A 21,337-nucleotide genomic window follows, 5' to 3' on the forward strand; every position below is an offset into this window, starting at 1 on the left:
TATCGAGATTGATCGGGAAAGGATCGTGTAGAGATCGAGATTGGTCGGAATACAACGTAAATTTTGTTGTATTTCGATACACGATCCTTTCCAGGTCAATTCGACCGCTACTCGACGAATTTTCGATCTCTTCTCGAGTGACTTGCTTCTCGGTCCTTACTCGATTGTTATTAACATGTCAAAAACTCTCGGGTAGATGGTCAGATCGATGAAGAGTAGGGTAGACTATCCCGAACATCTTTGTCGATTGAGTCAGACCAGTCTCCCGATCACGTAATTTGTCTTGATCGGGCTTGATCGAGTTGATCTGATCGGCAGTGTGAACCTAGCTTAAGATCAGTTACATGTAACATGATCTCGTCGATTCGCACGACGAAGCCATTGTTTATGACAGAACACACATTCTAGATTATGTATTTTTGTTTCCGTCAGTTCGAAAGTATTTGATCATTTCAACTCCTTTGTATTTCATAATATGTGTCATGAACAAAGACATATGTTCGATTGAATAATGATTTCCCCGTAACAAATGATAGAAATTTCGGAGATCCCGTATTTGATCCTTTACCGTTAAAATACTAGTGTGAAGCTAATGAAAATGCCAATGACAGAGGTTGATTATAAAAAAACGTTTTACTGTGTTAAAAAAACTTCGACTTAAACAATGAAAACTTACACGTTGGACAAGAAATATTTTGTCGATGAAGAAAATTAAATTATGTCACTTCTGAAATAAGTTTGTCGATAACGTAACTTATTCTGACGGTAAAGAATCGCGAATTCGATCACTACTCTGTTACGGGCTGTACAATAAAATTGAGAATGGAATACAAGACTAACAAAGGCCAGCGGGTCCTGACTTCGGGACAGGCACAAACATTCGGCGGGGTTAAACATGTTTTGTGAGATCCTAACCCTCCCCTTATACCTCCAGCCATATAGAATAAACAAACAATTAGCAATGCGCTCAGTTTAAAAGAAGTCCGAGTTAGATAAATTTAGTACATGCAAAACCTTGTCGATTAAACTCATCATACTACTACTTAACAATATTGACAACCATGAGGGTCTCAAACGGTCGGTAAACCAAGATGCAGTAACCTTGGTTACAACCATTTTATCTGAGCATTTTGATTTTAACATAAATATTTCCCCAAAGTCTTTTACAATCAGAATATTAAGACAATCATTGTGGCTAGATTGTACCATTGGACATTTGTTAAAGTACGACATTTAATATTTTAAACGAATTCGAATATAGCAATAACACTGCAGAAAGCGCATTGTTGTGACGTCATGCTGATTACAATTACAGACTAAATAATAAAACAACAGTATGAACCAGGAAATGTTCCATACTCAAAGTAATCTGCATATACATGTATGTAGCCATATTTACGATATTAGTTTACAACATATTTTTTCTCAGTTAATGACGTAATTTACCGATAAACCGTAATAGTTTTTAAAAACCATCATAGAATATAATTACAATTTGCCATATAAATGTTCTAGCGACGGAAATGATATATAAATTGATCATGAAGTAGGAACATGCATGATAAACAAATAGGTTAGACATAGACAATGTAAGGATATAAGGATGAGGCTTAGAAACGGGGAAATGCGAGGCTCTGCCGAGCTTTTTCACCGTTTCGGGCCGAATCCTTATATCGTTGATATGTCAAGTCAATGCACTATTATTGTCTTTATACTGTAATCTAAAAAAAAAATTTTCAATTGTTGTTTAATGTGATAATGTTATTATTTGCTTAAATATTGGAAACTTCTCCCTTTTATAAAAAGGCCTCATATCATGCGGGCGGTGAAATATACAACACGATGAAATGTACATGGTGAACGAATTAGTTTGAGAGTGAACTAAAATATCAGCAATAACCATAAAACATAATAATTTATAGTTTGCAAACCAAAAATATTTAAAACAAGTGAAATATGTTATTTTTCTAAAAATTGCAAAAGAAATAAGTTTGAGTAGTTGTATACATTGGAAAAAAGAACAGGTTGAATAGGTCGTATGAATAATTAATTATAATTTCGGAAATTTCTAATTATATATTCATGAGGAAAAGTGATATCAGGTCAGTGACTGTATATAACATAGAAATATACGGTCAACGCATTTTGACTGCTCAAATAGAACGAGTGCAGTATAAAGTAAATTATCATGACATTGAACTTTGTAAACAAACATGGTATTTTGTGTTAACATATCATTTCTAAGCTTAATATATATATATACTCTTTGGTTCCCGAACAACTTGCATATATACATGTAAGTTTTTCGTTTTTTAGACAAAACGCTTACACAATTTTAATCTTGACATCTATGATTGGTTTTATGGATTGTTGTCTGTTTCGCAATTATGCTTCATTTCTCATCTTTTAACATATTTCTTTTCAGTGTGCTTTTGTTGGATTATGATTAAACCAAAGCACAGACAAAACTAAAGAGCATATAATGAATAATATATTATTAATTCGTATATTTTGATAAATTTGATTCGTTTAGGGATAGTCACATGTTAAACTATATTTTCGAAGGTAGAGAGAAAACGGCGGATAGCAAAAAGCATGGATATTTTTAGAATATCTAAAAACCGATATACTTTGTGACGTCATGTACTGAATTTCGGGATATTGTTTAAACGTTTTGAAACAAACATTATCTGTGATCGATTATTTGAGGTACAAAATCTTCAAATACATAAGATGTCAAACAAACAAAAAAAGTAAATGAAATAACAACTAATATTTTGTTATTGTCAAGGAGACCATATAATATCTTTAAAATTCCTACAAAAGCAAATGACGATTTTGATACAAATATGGTCGGAAATTAATAATATAACAAATGTAGCCTTTGTATGAGGTCAATACAGGATAAATCGACCTCGGAATTCGTCCTCAGTCAATATACTTCTTTCAGGTCAATTAATTTTGTATCGACCTCATCGAAAGACTATATTTGTATAATATTACAAATGTTTAATACAGTAATGTATAATTAATTCATTTTTGTAGGAGTGTTCGTTGACGAAGAAAACCTACAGAAGTTTTCAGATTTAACAGATTCGTTTTTCAACCAAACCGACCCATCATCTTCAGTCAGTATAACACTAAATTTCTACAATGAAACGCCGACGCTGGTCCTGGACGACACATATCTCACTGATGGTATGTTTAAATATAGACGCTGCGCAAAAGGTCAAGTATACACTTTTCTGAAAGACCACTATACTACATTTAACGTACAAAATATTTAGATATGTATATTGACTGTTGTGCACTATACAAACGTCGATTTTTCATTTGAAACCCACGAGAATAGTCATTTATATTACACTAAATTATTAATAATTGAATTTTACATTAAGTGAACAGCAATTAACCAGTCTACACGAATGGATAATCGGCAAACAGATACATGGATGATTGATTAAATTTACAACTTTTAGAATGCAGTATTGTTACATGTTGAATAAGTCTAGTTTTGTAATATTTGACACTGATCATTTTACAACAATCAATTAATCCGCGTACGTTTTCTTGTGTATTTCTCTTGTGGAGACAGGAACACTGGATATCCATTAAGATTTAAGTTGAACGCACCCGGCACCTGCTGGATTCGAACTCAAAATCTCAGTAATAATGGGGTATTAGCTGCCAGCTTTATTGACATTAGAAGATGTGGTATGAGTGCCAATGAGACAACTCTCCATCCATCATGCGTACCGATTTGACTTAAATTCTCACATTTGATTTATAGTATATTAAAATGTTTATCCAATTATAAAAAATCTAAAATACATGTATTCAATTTACGATGTACTTGTATGCACTGGATAATATGTATCAGGATTTTTGGGTGTAATTTAGTCTAAATTCTATCTAATAAATCATCGAGTTGACCCCCGAAGAATGCCGAAGGTCATATAACCTGATATACACATGAATATCTATATTGATAGCTAGCGAACACTTGCAATATTTTTTTTTACTTATGTTCATAGTATATGTTTAAAATATGTTACTGATTATCGATTTATCTGTATAATAATGAGTTTTTGTTGAGTGAGTTCGTTAACCAAATAGTTTAACCTTGTTTTACTTTCAATGTGCATAAAATCTTCTTTTCCTTTTAATACATTAGATGGTCACGAATATGTTATGCATAACCGATCTCTAGCTATTGAATTAAATCGAAGGTCATGTGAATACGGATTCAGTGAGGTCAAATTATTCACTTGCAAATAAATGATATATTAGCAATATTTATAAGCTTATTTTGACAAAATTAAACCATACCGGCAGATAAAAGCGAATGATTATTTCTCAATTTCACTAAATGATTAACGAAAAGATCATATTTCATTGTTTATCTCGTAGCTAATTTCCCTTTAACAGACTATTGATACATTAGATAAACTTCTTAGACCACTCCACCACAGAGGCCCCATCTTCGCTAGCCAAAGGTTACGATCCACTCCCGCTCTCTTCACCCTTGGCAGATTAAGCCAACATTTTTGAAAACAATGTTGTGCCATCTATCAGAAGTTTAAAGTCACGCCCATTCCGAATAAACTATTTTTGACCAATGGTAGCATTTTAACTCTTCAATTTGGAGGTATAAACACGGTAGCGTCTAGGTTCTACACACTTGATAAAGTCGGAAACGAAAATATACTTCAAAATTCATGCATTTGTGCCTGAAACATACATAGTCGCATGTTTATGGATGTAAAGACTTGTTGCACAATAAACACGTGGCAATTGTTTACAAACACACTTTCTACATTTACACGTGATCATGTTTTCGGCGCTTTTTGATTGGATGCAGCAAGTTTCAACTGCAACCAATAAAAATCCTTACCTTGTGTCTCCGCGATTTTATCTCAGTCCGCCAAGGGTGAAGAGAGCGGGAGTGGATCGTAACCCTTGGCTAGCGAAGATGCAGAGGCCCCTACAATGAATTCAGATTTATTAAAATTGTACTTCAAATGTTTTAGATTTGGCTTACAAGGTTAACTCTACAAATGGAGTCGTTCTAATCGATGTTGAGAAGGATACTACTGGGGCCATGTGTCATGTGGCTCAATGGACGAATACATCCTTCGTTTCTTTGTCGTCCAACATACAAGAGGAGTGCACACCAACATATTATTTACAGCCCAGTTTCCGTGAATATCTTGAGATGTCTTTGTCGTTATTTCAAATGAGCGACAGTGGGTATCTAGAGGTTATTCTACTGACAAATACGAAATTTGGTAAGTTTACTAAAAAAAAACCCGTCAAATAAAATAAGAACTAGGGAAAAAGTATCGACTTCGATTCATTATTAGTTACATTTTTGAAAATGTTATACTGTGAAAGCACTTTAATTCGTGGGTATCAATTTTCGTGGTTTGAGCAATATTTACATGTCAGTCGTGGGTTTTTAAATTCGTGGATTTTAGTTTTCAAAAAAAAAAATGATTGAAAAATTAAAGCCTTTAGAAACGAAGGTTACAAATAGTCTGGATTGAAGGAAATTGCAAAGTAAACATTAACCCGTGTAAATCGTAGTGATAACACGAATTAACCCAAGTTAAAGTGGTTTATTCCTTGAATGCCAACATCCTTTGATCTACCGACAATTTACCTGTAAAATAATGTTGGCATTCGAGGAATAGGTGTAAGTAGTTATCCCAACAAAAGTCAAGTCAATCTTACTAATTGAGCAGGTAAATATCAGGGAAGTAAATCTAATTCAAGTTGATGAAAATCATTTTTTGCTGTAACTGCTTGAACAAATATGGATTCTCTTAAAACGAAACTTTGAAAAGTGTTGCATCACAAAGTCAATATGTGAATATTGTTAGAAACATTCTACAATTATAGCCTCTTTGGTCTCTGAAGGTTTTTTCCAATATTTTATAGTCATGTTTGCTTTAATATCCTACTACATTACTACATGGAATTTCTTGAAACTTTGTATCACGTGTTAGATAACTATTTTGTTCAGTTTTTGCCGGATATTTTTTGGGTTATAATATTAATACTAAACCCTGTATTTTTTTTTTATTGTAAGTGATTCATAAGATTATAATGTTTAGGTGTTTATTATGATCGTAACTCATCGAAATTCTTGTTTCCCGATTAAATTGATTTTCTTAATACTTTGTAAAGTTTCCAGCATTTACTTAATTAGTTCTGGTGGTTTTTAAAGTTTAATTACTAAAAAAAGTCTTGTTCAATTGAAATCTTCATATAGTTCATATTTAAAATCTCTAATAGGCTTTTTTTTTAGATTGAAATAATTGTATTTAACTGAAATGTCTTTGTCTCATTGTCTTACTAAATATTTCCATTCTCAAAATAATTTTATTTTTATAAAGAAAAACTAATAAAAATGTTTTCATTTTCTTTCCTTCTTGAAAATTCAGAATAATTTTAACCCGAATATTTACTATTTTTCTCTTCAAAAAGTGATAAAATGTTGCAATTTTATCAAAATTACTAATTATTTATAACAGTTAAATACTTATAAAAACATCTACTGAAACATATACATCCATTGAAATATTTTTGTTGGCATTCAAGGAATAGGTAACATATAAAATGTTGGCATTAGAGGAAGACACCGTTAAAGCGATCAACAGATTAAAGACCATCAAAGGTGTTAATTAGGCCATAAACATGTCACCTGAAGAAAACAGTAACATAAACAAATGCTATAAACGTTGCTTGAATTGTCAAATAGTTCTTACCAAAATGAAGCCCATCATGAAATTATTATTTCCCATATGTACGAGAACTATGAGGATATAAAATGAACACTGTATCATACTAGCATATCAATACCGGAAATCTGACTTTCATCGATAAAAAAAAAATAAATTTATGAGCATTAAAAGATCAAAAATTGTACAGTTTATGTTATTAAAGATTAAATGGTTATAACCCTGCATGCGGTTGTAGTTCTGTGTTCTGTTGTAGACCGTTGGTTTTCCCGTTTGAATGGTTTTACACTAGTAATTTTGGGGCCCTTTATAGTTTGTTGTTCGGTGTGAGCCAAGGCTCCGTGTTGAACCGTACATTGACCTATAATGATTTCCTTTTTAAAAAATTTCTTTTGGATGGAGAGTTGTCTCATTGGCACTCACACCACATCTTCCTATATCTATCTATCTATCTATCTATAATCCTGCATGCGGTTGTAGTTCTGTGACTGCTATTAAAGTATTCTCAGATTTGGCGTTATTCAACGTGTTCAATATATTCTTTAGGCTAGATCATTTCAGTAGTCAAACCTACCGATGGGGATCTTTCCATGTCTTGATTTGGACAATGGTATTATTTCGTTGGACACTTAAATTCGTGGATAAAGTCATCCACGAAAACCACGAAAATTGGTACCCCACGAATAAAAATACTTTCACAGTAGTATCATAAACATGTACATATATTTGTAGCTATTCACGTGGATATTCTACCATAGGAATTAATTATCTAACGGTATTTGGCGAAACTTTTCGGAATTGTGGGTTCTCAATGCCTTACAACTTCAGTTAGTACTTTATTTGTTATTTCTAACTTTTTATTCCTGCGTCTCTGATGAGTTATTTATCAAGCAGATTTTAGTGGTATATATTTGAAATTGAATAAAAATAACATATTAATACTGGATTATATAACAATATATTAGTTTTGAAAATGATAAAAGCGCCTTCTACATTATTAATAACAAACATGGCGGAATGTAAATAAACCACCTCACGAAATTGATTTTTTTCTCTTATTTCTTGCTTATCGTACTCTATAATCCATACCCCGGTCTGTCAGGTTCAATTTTGGAGAATAAACTCGCGGACTATACACGCCTTTATTTTGGTACACAAAACGCGCTTCTGGCGTACACAATTTTAATCCAGGTATATATGATGAGTTTATTTGGTTAGTTAATACATTCTTGACTTTCAGTTGTTCTGGGTACATGCATCATGAGTATTCCTGATGCACGGCAATCCAAAAAAAGCTTCGGATACTTATCATATAAAAAGGTGTTATTTTCAGTTTTGACAAATAATATCAGTATAAAAGAAAAAATCATTCGTAAAACTTATACTGGTGTCCTTAAACTGATGCCTGGTCATTTCTGCTTGTGTATCGGCACTGAAGTCTGACCACTAGACCAGTAGCAAGTAAATCATTTGCTGCCGTTTGTTGCTGTACACAATATTTGTTTTTTGATTATTGTTTCATACATGTGCCTTTAAATAAACCAGATCGTTAGTTTTCTCTTTCGAATTGTGATTCCGGAGTCTTTTATAGCATTCTTTGCGGTATAAGTTTTGCTCACTGTTAAAGGCCGTGGGGTATACTATAGTTGCTAACCTAACACACCAATTGTTCTCTTGTGAAGAGATGTATCATTTGAAGTCATGCCACATCTTCAAATTTGTATAATCGACATGAAGTAAACTTTATACTTCAGATGTCATGCTGTGCTTATCATGTTGATGTTTAACGATGTATAAACAGAAAGGCTATATACATGTACTCGTTTGAATTGTTTTACATTGTCATTTCGGGGCCGTTTATAGCTTACTATGCGGTATCAGCTTTGATCATTGTTGAAGGCCGTACGGTGACCTATACAGATCTGTAGTTGTTAATTTCTGTGTCATTTTGGTATCTTGTGGAGAGTTGTCTCATTAGCAATCATATCGCATCTTCTTCTTTTTTTTATATAGAATATAATTTATATGACTGTCATTTTTTTCAGAAATTGATACATCCGTCTTTGTCAGTGACAACGATACCTTATACTCAGTCCGTCTGTATAACATGTACAACATGAACACTTCAAACCTAGAACATTCTCTGTACACTAGTTTAACTGATGGGGCAACTAATAGATTTATAGCCATTGGAACGTATACAGAAATTGCAGATATATTAGTAACAGTAAGTCAATCAATTTTAAAGAATTTCATGTTTAAAACGTAGAATGAAATTCAAAACAGTGTAGCTGTGGCCATTGATTGACACATTAAAATCATCCATTGACTGGGACAATTTACGTGAACGTTTGTCTGTAACGACCACTGTTCACGACGTACCTACGATAGACATTTAAACTGTGGGGTCACCAAAGGTTTCTTAACGCCTTTAATTATAAAATAATTCGAAAAATTAATCAGGAATAACCTTTGTGTTTTGATTTATATAATTGATATAAATCAAAATATCGTGTTATTTCTGATTAATTTTTCGAATTACTTTATTTAGGTGTTGAGAACCTTTGGTGACCCCATAGTTTAAGTGTCTTTAAAAAGTACATAGTGAGCATTGGTCGTTACATACAAACGTTCACCTAAATTGTCCCAGTCAATGGATGATTTAATGTGTCAATCAATGGCCACAGCTACACTGTTTTGAATTTCATTCTAATTTTGTATTCGTCATTTTGAAATAAGTAAAACATGAAAATTGATGTCAATTCGTTGACCAAAATATATAATACGTCAAGTGCACTCTTGTTGACATTTTTTTCACGTTGACCTAAATAAATATTAATGCTATACTGCTGCTTTACATATATGTCTTTATTTTATTCACTAATAATTATAAATTATTGTTTCTAGGCAAACAATACAGCCAATCGAAAGGAAGACCAATGGATTGCGGTTCCATTTGATTCATTTGTATGTCCTGGGAATATTACAATGTTTTCCTTTGTGTGCATTGTCCAGTTTGATGCCAATTATACGGGTAATAATAATGTAAGTATGTTTGTTCAACGTCCAGTGGTAGATTTCCGTCCAGATATAGGGCATACAAAAATAAACTACCAATTTGATCAAATAATTTGTTGTCGTTTGTCGCTGTCTGCCATAATGGAAAACATTTACAACTCCTTAGTAGGTCCGAATGTGTCATGTTGCTAGTCGAATGTGTCATATTGCTAGTCGAATGTGTCATATTACTAGTCGAATGTGTCATATTACTAGTCGAATGTGTCATATTACTAGTCGAATGTGTCATGTTGCTAGTCAAAACTCTGTACTTCTGTAAACACTGTTTTTTTTCTCTTTTATCTACGCAGACCGATTTTCCATAATCTTCTTTTGTAGATTGTCCTCATTTTTAAACATGCCTGGAATATTTGCTACTGGACTTTAAGCACGCAATTATCAATCAATTACTAACAACATGTTATGTGAACTATTTTTTTTTTATAGTAAACACAATTTAAGAATAAAGTTTAAATGTTGGTAGATATGCCCTGAGTTTTCAAGTGCGACGATTTCGTGATTTGTATATTGAGTTTTTTCTCATCGATATACTACGGTTAACCCTTATTGTTATGTTATCATATAATTGAATGCTTTTTAAAGGTGGTAAGTTTATTTTTTCTAATGAAATGAAACGCGATAATTCATATACAAATGTTGAATCCAACGACACACTAATTGGGTAAAACACGTCAGTTCTGTGGTATCCTTTCTAAATTTTAATGCTGTACCGACATAAAAATTATGTTTCAAAAATCCTTTTTCTTGCAGGTAAATGAGCATAATTACGATGTTTACCTTTCACAGTTATGGAAAGCAATTAACACCTACGTCAGCAACACGTTATACGTAACTGTAAGTGTCGTATTTTTCGTTATTTATTATTATTTCTCGTTAAATAGCTTTTGATCTTGATTCTTTCCTTTCATGAAAATAATAATCAAAAGGTCTTTAAGAGAGTTTGAGGCTACACCTGACCTACATTTAGAGGATATAAAATCGAGTACATACATGGAATTTCAATTTGTAGTAAATAGTTAAAACATATTTATTTATAGTGAATTGGCCTCATTGTTACTTTGAGATGAAGAACAGCAATACAAGTGTTGTTCCTTTGCTTTTTGTGTTATTAGTTTAAACATATTTATTAGTTTAAACAATTTTTTATTTTCAAAAAGTGCACAAAATATAATTATACAATATAAATACAGGGATTCGGAAACAAGAAAAACTTATATAAATCCGTCTCCCTTTAAAAAAAATGACAAAATTAGGAACATAGTATAAGAAATTCGTATAATATAATTTTCAATTCTTTTTGAACTTGTTTATTCTGTGGTTTTCCCGTTACTCATACCCGTAAACATATTTATTGATAGTGGATTAGAAACAAGTTATTGCAACTTATATTAAACCCTTTCCACTTTGCGGGTGAGAGTGCTGCCTTGTGGCATTAGCCTGCTCTTTTTCGAAATCTACAAGGGTTTCTTTTACTTGAAACATATATGGCTCTGTCTTAACACGGGTCATCCATTTATCGTCCCTTTCTGACGGACTACGGTATCATCGTTTCCCCAAGACCATACTTGCAACTAGTGTCAAGGGAATCTAACCAAAACCTTTGTGTTAGTAGTCAGACGCACTTACTGCTACACCATGGCTCTCATCATTAACCCATTTAATTAATACTTGAATATCTTTAAAGCCCCAGTCCCACTAGACCACGATCGCACCACGCTCACCGCGATCTAAAATAAATTTAGATCGTGGTGAGGTCGCGGTATGAGCGGCATGAAAATGTAAATTTTCGTTGCTTTCATGATGCTACTACGTCCTCTCTACGCTTCTACAAAGATCCCGCTACGATTATACCACGTCCTCACCGCGCTTATTCTGCGACCTCACTACGCTTATCAAGATCTTTCTACGCTCTTCACGTTCTCACTACGACCATACCACGAGTTATCCGATTGCAACACGATCTTTCTGCGATTATAACACGTTCTTACCACGATTATACTACGTTCATAGCGCGATCTTACTACGTTCTCAGCAATAACGTCAACATCGTGTTCCATATCAATACAGTTCAATTCCTTCTATTTCTAATTAAATCGTAGATTTCTCGGAAACAATACAGTCATGCCACCAAAATCTACCAGAACACGTGGGCATGGTGGTAGGAGTTGATGTAGAGGCAGAGGGAGCAAAGTAACGATTCCTGATCAAGCAGAGATGTCGGACCGACCAATCCAACCTAAATTACAACCTATTGCTGGTCCATAAAGCTCAATGACGATATTTTAGTGAACGATAGCAGAGATAACATAGATGTATCAATATATATAGGAAGATGTGGTATGAGTGCCAATCAGCACGCTATAAAGGACCCAAAATATTACTAGTGTTAAACCATTTAAACGGGAAAACCAACGGTCTAATCTATATAAAAACGAGAAGCATGGTTGAGCCGTTAGAGCAAATGGATAATTACATTCAAACAAACAAAATCTAGGGAGCTTTTTTATATACTTTATGTGAAAATGACAATGAGAATGATGGTCGTAGTGTGGACGTAGTCAGGTCGTAAGAAGAGCGTGTTGAGGACGGCAAGGGCGTGCTAGAATCGTACTATGGTCGTAAACAGCGTGGTATAGTCGTAGTGGAAGCGTAGTTGGGTCGCAGTGAGAACGTGATGGTCGTAGTGAGGTCGTGATAACGTCGCTGTGCGATCGTATCGCAGTCTCTCCGAATAGAATCACGCTTTCGCTACGATTGTACAGCGACCTTTGCGATCTTACTACGATCTTAGTGCGCTCTCACTACGCTTCTACTACGACCTGATTTCGCCACAACCGCACCACGATTGTTTTGAATATGTTCAAAGTTGGCCACGCTCTTCACGATCTTGAAGACCTCACCACGACCGTGATACGACCTTACTGCGATCTACACGATCGCGCTACGATCATCAAAATTTGCATTTTTTCACAGATCGTAGTGCGATCGTGGCCTAGTGGGACTGGGGTATAAAGCCCCAGTCCCACTAGACCACGATCGTACCACGCTCACCGCGATCTAAATTAAATTCAGATCGTGGTGAAGTCGCGGTATGAGCGGCATGAAAATGTAAATTTTCGTTGCTTTCACGATGCTACTACGTCCTCATTACGCTTCTACAACGATCCCGCTACGATTATAACACGTTCTCACCGCGCTTATCAATATCTTTCTACGCTCGTCACGTTCTCATTACGACCATACCACGAGTTATCCGATTGCAACACGATCTTACCACGCTTCTACTGCGATTATAGCACGTTCTTACCACGATTACACTACGTTCAAACCGCGATCTTACTACGCTCTCAGCAATAACGTCAACATCGTGTTCCGTATCAATACAGTATCATTCCTTCAGTTCTATTTCTAATTAGTACGTAGATTTCTCGAGAAAAAATACAATCAAGCCACCAAAATCTACTAGAACACGTGGGCGTGGTGTTAGGGTTGATGTAGAGGCAGATGGAGCTCTGAAAGTAACGAATCTTGATCAAGTAGAGATGTCGGACCGACCAATCCGACCTAAGGCAGCAACCATTTGATTTTCTGGGGGGGGGGGCTAAGTCGAAAACAATTTTTTTCTTTCAATTTTAGCATTACATATAGTGGCAGCTGAGGGTGAAACAAACAATTTTTTTTTCTCAGAATCAAAAACAATTTTTTTTTGTCTCCAAAAACTGGAAACAAACTTTTTTTCCAAAAAAAACCATAGCCCCCCCCCCCCCCCCCCAGAAAATCAAATGGTTGCTGCCTAAATTACAACCTATTGCTGGTCCATAAAGCTGAAATGACGATATTTTAGTGAAGGATAGCAGATATGAAACAGATCTGTCAATAGATATAGGAAGGTTTTGTATGAGTGCCAATGAGACAACTCTCAATCCAAGTAACAATTTTTAAAAGTAACAATTATAGGCCAAGATACAGCCTTCAACACGGAGCCTTGGCTAACACCGAACAGCAAGATATAAAAGGCCCCAAAAATTACTAGTGTAAAACCATTCAAACGGGAAAACCAACGGCCTAATCTATATGAAAACAAGAAGCATGGTTGAGCCGTTAGATAAAATGGACAAGAAGTCCCAATTACATACAGACAAACAAAACCTGGAGAGAATTAATATATTTTATGGGAAAATGACAATGAGAATAATGGTCGTAGTATGAACGTAGTCAGGTCGTAAGAAGAGCGTGATGAGGACGGCAAGGGCGTGCTAAAATAGTACTATGGTCGTGAACAGCGTGATATAGTCGTAGAGGAAGCGTAGTTTGGTCGCGGTGAGAACGTGATGATCGTAGTGAGGTCGTAATAACATCGCACTGAGATCGTAGCGCAGTTTCTCCGAATAGAATTACGCTTTCGCTACGCTCTCACTACGATGGTACAGCGACCTTTGCGATCTTACTACGATCTTAGTACGCTCTCACTACGCTTCTACTACGACCTGATTTGGCCACGACCGCACCACGATTGTTTTGAACATGTTCAAAGTTGGCCACGCTCATCACGATCTTAAAGACCTCACCACGACCGTGATACGACCTTACTGCGATCTACACGATCGTACTACGATCATCAAAATTTGAATTTTTTCACAGATCGTAGTGCGATCGTGGCCTAGTGGGACTGGGGTATAAGGTTTTAAAAATTGGAAAATGATTGTTGTATAATATTAGTATTGCATGAAACATTGCACCAGAACTTTGGATCGAGATAAAATTGTTAAGATCAACTTTTAGTAAATTCAGATTCCTTTGGTTTTTATTACAGCAAAACCTGAATGAGTATTTAACAACAACAATAAACGCCAGCAATACCTCTTCCCAACTGAATATTATAAAGTATAACAACAATGGAAGTTCTATGACTGAATCATTGGTAAGTATTATCATTGAATGTACGGTTTGGAGCCCGATTACATGTCTCACCCCGCCACTTTTTATATTTATTTTTCCTAAGGAGCCAGTAATTCAGTAGTTGTTGTGTGTTGCTGTATATTATATTTGTTTTTCGTTTATTGTTTTGTATATCAGTCAATGTATTTTCTCGTATATTTAGTCTCCGGTTGTCTTATTTACAATCATACCACATCTTTTTATTTTTATATGGTAAAAAAAGGTTTATAATTGTTAAATATATCATTCAAAACACTATAATACGTCTTCAAGATGTATAATCTGTTTACATTGATGTTTAGTTGGGTTGATGTGTCATTGCCGTTTAATCCAGATCATTTTGTATCTTTAGGTATATATATGTCATATATGTTATATGCTTAATGATAAAATCATGTGCAATCCTATAAATAACTTTCAACAGATGCTACCGTGTAAGTTTTACCTTGATCAAATGTCAAATGTGTTATATTTTGAGCAAGTAGTTTAAGTATCAATTAAGTATGATCTATCAACATGTTTGTTATATAATTACAGATCGGCTATTGGACAAGATCGAATGGTTTGTATACCACGGAGGTTGCTTTTTCCAACATTTCAGATAATAGGTTAACTGTTGTTCTGATACATGTAAGTAAATGTATTTCCTGGTGTAAGATGAAAAAGGGGGTATATTTAAAATTGTGACAATAAATTCGTAACTGATGAGATTTTTTTATGACTTTCCAAGAACAAAATAACAATAAATTCAAAACACGTTATCTTGGTGTGTTTTTCTTTGCAATGTTTCTGAAAAGTGAAAATGTGTCAAGCTTGGCATTTTTTTCTTTCTTTTCTTAATACAGATTTCGCTACATACATTTGTTGCGATTAAACTAATTGAATTTGCCTTTTCATCCGATGTGTCATACCAACATATTTGCCTGTTAATCTGTTAATAAAAGCCTTACTGTATTATCAGGAACCTCCTTTCATAACTAAAATAGAAACAGAAGACGGTGTAAGATATGAAGGTTATACGATCGATATACTAGATGAGATAGCCAGACGACTTAGTTTTGAGTACTCTTTTCACTATGTCCCGGATGGAGAATATGGTGTTCTACGTTCTGATGGAACGTGGTCTGGTATCATTGGGGAAGTGGCAAGAGGGGTAAGTAAAACTATACAAAATACATAATATAAGAAAAGAAGATGTGGTATGATTGCAAATGAGACAACTAATAAGCATATTAAGCGAAATCTACTTTATTTACTCAAGTTGTGTTGTTTTATGGACGACAATATCAGTTACATGTATACTTTTCCGAAGCACACACGAACATAGCCGGTTTGTGATGGGGTTCATGTTTTAGTCTTTAATTTTTCGTGTTAAGTTCTATATATCGTTGTTCATCTTAATATCATCATTTGTTTTGATTTCTAACATGTTTTTGTTTGTCTCTCTTCGACATGCTAATCATGAGCTCTCTTTTCGATACGTTGGATGTTTCTTTCCACTAGCAATTCAGCAAATTATATAGCAACTTAAACTACTTTTTGGGTACTAGATAACATGACTGCTTATGACTAGGTACGTAGCGTACGACGAGTCTGATTAATTGCTCTTTGATGGTAGAAAAGACAAAATATTAATATACATACGATAGCTGTTCGTAAATACCATATAATATATAGTCAACAAAATTGTATGTTGAAAAAAAATCTTCTCATGGCTTATAAAATAATTTAGGCAATTAATAGTAAAATGCACCTTTCTAAGCAACCTCCGAATTAAACAAAAACTACAACATGTACAAAAATATTGTTTAAGTTAAGTCAAGTTAAAGATATAATTAAGAATGGAAATGGGAAATGTATCAAAGAGATAACACACCGATCAGAGACAGAGTATCAGATGTATTAGTTACATCCTCATTCATATTTGTAAAATTCAATTGATATTTTATAGTGTGATTTTCCATGTTGTGATGTTAAACTATTGTTTCAGGTCAGGATGAAGGTTGGTACTTATTGAATTGTTTACACCTACAGTTTGTGTTTCCATGGATATTTTCTATTACAGGCTGCAGATATTGGAATTGGACCTATATCTGTAACAGCTGAAAGAGAAACAGTCATAGATTTCACAGCTCCGTATTATGATTTTGCTGGACTGCAATTACTCATGCGCGACCCAACAGTGTACAATGACATGTTTGCCTTTGCATCAGCTTTCACAGGGATAGTTTGGGTTACATGGTTTAGTATTCAAATCAGCACGGCTGTGATACTGTACTTTTTTCATAGACTTCAGTTGAAAACGTTTGCTGCTAAACCACAACACAATCCGTTTAGCTTTAAAGAATGCGTATGGTTTGTTATGGGATCAATTACGTTAGCAGGTAAATTATATATACAAACTAGTTTTGGGATTGAATAACACTCTTTCTAAGAGTTTGCTAATGAAAATGTCACTACATACCTCATTTGGCAGTCCCTGTGGATCTTTGCATTAGTTTGTCTCCCTCTGACGTGATTATGAACTATTGGTGAGGATTTTGTCCTCAGGAATGTGCAATGTTCTGAAACTGAAATTACTGAAATACATTATACAGATGAAATATACCCTTGTTTCAATTCAAAAGAAAAGAATTTACCCCACAAACCAAATGCATATATGATTTTCTCTCTTTGAAAAATCAAGAAGAAACTGTTTATTAGTCTAGTAACAGTGATTAAATGACGCAATCAAAAAAGCGGGAAAAACAAACCAATTTGGCTGTTCTGATCTGATCCAATACTGAAGTAAAGAGCTTTCAGTATCCATTTGTGAATTACAAGATGATATTATGAGCATCGTAATCCAATTTTGATAACTACTGAACTTTAAACAGCACATTGATATTACTAGATTTCTTTCACTTGACTGGGCGGGGTTTAAGAAGTTCGCTTATTTAAGACCAGTCCATCTATAGACAGGAGATTCGGGATAAACTCATCAATGAAGTGTGCAGTTATTCTCCCATATCATACACTCAGTTCTTTTGTATATGTGTTTGGTGACACTGATTGGTGATAAGAATTCAATAATTATAATAAATATAACGGCAATCATCCTTATCACACACATCTTTAAACAGACTGTCCTTATGCAAATTAAACTATAAGCTCCGCCCGATCAGTTGAAATAACAGTAGTAATACATTTCCTTTTTTTACAGGTGCTGATCGCAGTCCTATTACATTTTCTAGTCGAATTCTAGTAGCTGGATTTTGGTTCTTCTGTCAAATAATGATGGGGACGTATACAGCCAATTTAGCCGCTTTTATGACGTCATCACGTTTGAGTTACTCGATCGAATCATTGGAGGATCTATCTACACAGACCTCGATATCATATTCTGTTTTAAAGGGAACCGTTGGTGAAACATACTTCAGTAGAATGGCTAATATCGAAAAGAATTTTTACGATTTATGGAAAGAAATGAGCTATGAATCTGATAATGTGGGTAATTTTGCTGTATGGGAATATCCTCTTGGAGAAAAGTATACGAAGATATGGAACGCCATTCAAGCCACTGGTCTAGTCCAAACAACGGACGATGGCATTCAAAAGCTTTTATCCGATAACTTTGCATACATTCACGAAACACCAATGATAAAGTATCAAATGAATAGACAGTGTGGACTTCTTACGATCGGAAGTCCTTTTAGTTCCAAACCGTATGCGCTAGTGTTACAGCAAAATTCCCTGCTTCTGGATTCAATATCGAAAACGTAAGTATATCTTTTCTGTATAAGTAGGGAGACAGTATTTAATACTGGACGCTTTGACGATTTTGGATGTTATATAAGCACGTGTTAAACGATAATATGTGGCCATGATGTTGTTTATTTTTCTACATTTTGTACATCCTACACATTTCAATATGATTATTATTTAAGATCGAGAGATATTTAGGAGAGATATTTAGGTAGCTATATAATACTCCTGAAAATTAAATGTAGTTTAATACCACTGTTACCCTAAGGACACATCTATGCTTACAAATAACAGCCCCCAAAAACAAAAACAAAAAATTAAATTATACAGCTACATATTTTACTATGCAAATTTGTTAAAGATATTTACCGAGAACCGACATGCAGAAACTCCTATTCAAATAAATCACTTAATAGCATTTATCTTTCTGCAATTTATTGAATGTATTATAAGAATACGTCAAATAAAAAAAAACGAAATATTAAGTATAAATATTCTACAAATGTTTTTAAATCGGTTTCATATGGTTAATATGGCGTTAACATATGTAATAATGATAAAGATTTAAAATGTAATTGGTCTTTATATGAAAAATAGTTTCTTACATATACGGAGAAAACAGGAAGCATGGAGTGCTTTTGCATTTATTGAAAATTCATTTTTATTAGTTGATACCAATTATCGTGGTTTTCATGGAAACAGAATAACCACAAATTTAAATGTTCAACGAATTACACAATTGCTATAAAATATGCAGACTTTGGCAAAACCATGATCTCACATATCCACGAAAAGGTAAGTTACCTGCAATCCATGAAAATTGGTATCCAGGAAAATAAATGCATCCACAATATTCAAGATTATGCATCATGGGGCATAGTTAAAATTGCCTACGCCTTCATCTATTGGTCTTTGTTTGTCTCATTACTAATCGTACCGCATCTTATTTTTTATATTACTAATCTGCGTTCGCCAAATAGTTTTCAAACAAATTTCGTCTTCCATTGCGAAATATGTTGACTGAAATAAAGAAAAGTCATTATATGAATTCTTTTCAGAATATTACAAATGCAATCGGAAACAATTATAACTGAGCTAAAGGATAAGTGGTGGAAGAATAGCACGATTACCTGTCCGTCAACTGAAGGGAACCAGGGATTATCTATGGAAGCTGTTGGTGGCATATTTATCGTCATGGCAATTGGATGTGGGATTAGCTTTCTTATACTATTTATTGAGCTTTCTTGGACGAGATACAAAAGTGTAAAGCAAATCAACAAGGTTAAAGAAAACGAAAATGTAAGTGAAGTGTAACTTATTAGTCAAAAGAGCAGTGATAAAGTAACGGGTGTTTGGAAAATGTGGGTTGAGTCAAATACATAGAAAGAATATCATTACTTATTTTTAAGCGAACAATTGAACAATTAAGATATCACATATGAGTAAGAGAATGACAGTTATCTCTCTTCCTATAGTTTTTGTTATACAGCTATGAATTAGATTTCTTATGAATACGTATATCTTACCATGCGGTTTATATATGTATAATTGTGTTTTGCATGTGTATTTAGAGAATATTTTCACGAAGGATATATTTGTAAGATAACATAAACGAATAAATTCAACTAGAGTTCATAACTCATTTTCCTGAAATGAATAATATCATAGAAGTTTTAGAAGCCACATTATTAAAAAAAGTCTTTTTGATTCGTTACATGTCCAATGTGTTAGATGTTAAATATTATATGCAATTTTGTACAATAATAATGTTAAAAATATGTAGAAAGGAAATTAAAGAGGTAAAGAGTCTTTTAAGCTTTATAATGTTTGTGAATTCTACAAGAAAATATCCTGTTTTCGTTGCAGAAAATGGAAATGAAAGATAACCATGCATTTGAGGACAAAGATGAGCTGGGAATTCCACGTAAAACAGACGAAGATAACCTGTCAGTTATAGATTTAAACAAATACGGTTATATCTGACCGTCATTGGATAACTGTCTTGTAATTCACAATCTATGTTCACCACGAATCTTAATTAGTTTAATTTTCTACAATAATTTTGTTTATTTTGTGTTATGAGATAACTTTCTCATAAAAACCTCATGCTATCTATGTTCACCACTTTTCTAATGTATTTGATTTTAAAATGATTTTGTAGATTTTGTCTTTGTAATAAATCCTAGAAAATGTTGTCAATTTATTGTACCAAAGTTTATGCACATAAGCTAAGAGAAACAAGCAACATAATATAAAAAAATACAGATGAAAACATCTTAGGAAATCAATATTGCTATTTGCATACACCATGCTAATTTTCGAAAAGTAATTCATGTCTTTTCGTTATTTAATACATATGTAAGAGTCTTTCAAACTTCTTTCCCCGGTTTAATATGTTTTATTATTAACATTTTGATTAAATTTTCTTATTACATGTATCTCCTTTTTTATACACTTTTGTACAATCCAACACGGTCTTACGGGGTGTGTATGTGCTGCCAATATCTCATTTCATATAAAACTGCAATAGGGTAAAATCAAATATTTAAGTTCGTTAACGTCTCACTTCCATTTATTAGTGGATTGACATTGAGGATATAATTTAATATGCCATGCATCTACATAACATGCATAGGGCTATATTGCAACCAAATGTATATACCATTTGAAAGATTGTCGTCCATAATCGTATCTTGATAGTATTCGTACAAAAGTAAGAAACCACATCTCGATACGTAATTTTCTAAAAACATATATTTGCATAATGCAACTACATTCAATTTGACGTTCAGTTTTTATATAGTTCTTCATTCTTATAATAAAAATCAAACATC

General features: G+C 33.7%; 1 protein-coding gene across 2 annotated transcripts in view; it reads left to right on the forward strand.

Moving 5' to 3' along the window:
• LOC143044902 (ionotropic receptor 25a-like) overlaps positions 1–20,696 on the forward strand; it is a 33,759-nt gene extending 13,063 nt beyond the window's left edge. Inside the window, exons 2-13 of one of the 2 annotated variants that reach the window (XM_076217131.1) lie at positions 3,046–3,198; positions 5,031–5,288; positions 8,789–8,970; positions 9,651–9,788; positions 10,572–10,655; positions 14,635–14,742; positions 15,297–15,389; positions 15,721–15,912; positions 16,825–17,143; positions 17,962–18,517; positions 19,562–19,802; positions 20,370–20,696. In XM_076217131.1, the coding sequence (XP_076073246.1) occupies positions 3,046–3,198; positions 5,031–5,288; positions 8,789–8,970; positions 9,651–9,788; positions 10,572–10,655; positions 14,635–14,742; positions 15,297–15,389; positions 15,721–15,912; positions 16,825–17,143; positions 17,962–18,517; positions 19,562–19,802; positions 20,370–20,486 (2,441 nt within the window). In that variant the 3' untranslated portion in view covers positions 20,487–20,696. The remainder of the gene's footprint in view (positions 1–3,045; positions 3,199–5,030; positions 5,289–8,788; positions 8,971–9,650; positions 9,789–10,571; positions 10,656–14,634; positions 14,743–15,296; positions 15,390–15,720; positions 15,913–16,824; positions 17,144–17,961; positions 18,518–19,561; positions 19,803–20,369) is intronic. The other variant, XM_076217132.1, reaches the window with a different exon arrangement.
• The last annotated feature ends 641 nt before the right edge of the window (positions 20,697–21,337 follow it).

The sequence above is a fragment of the Mytilus galloprovincialis genome, chromosome 9, assembly GCF_965363235.1.
Source record: "Mytilus galloprovincialis chromosome 9, xbMytGall1.hap1.1, whole genome shotgun sequence".
Taxonomy (NCBI): Eukaryota; Metazoa; Mollusca; class Bivalvia; order Mytilida; family Mytilidae; genus Mytilus; species Mytilus galloprovincialis.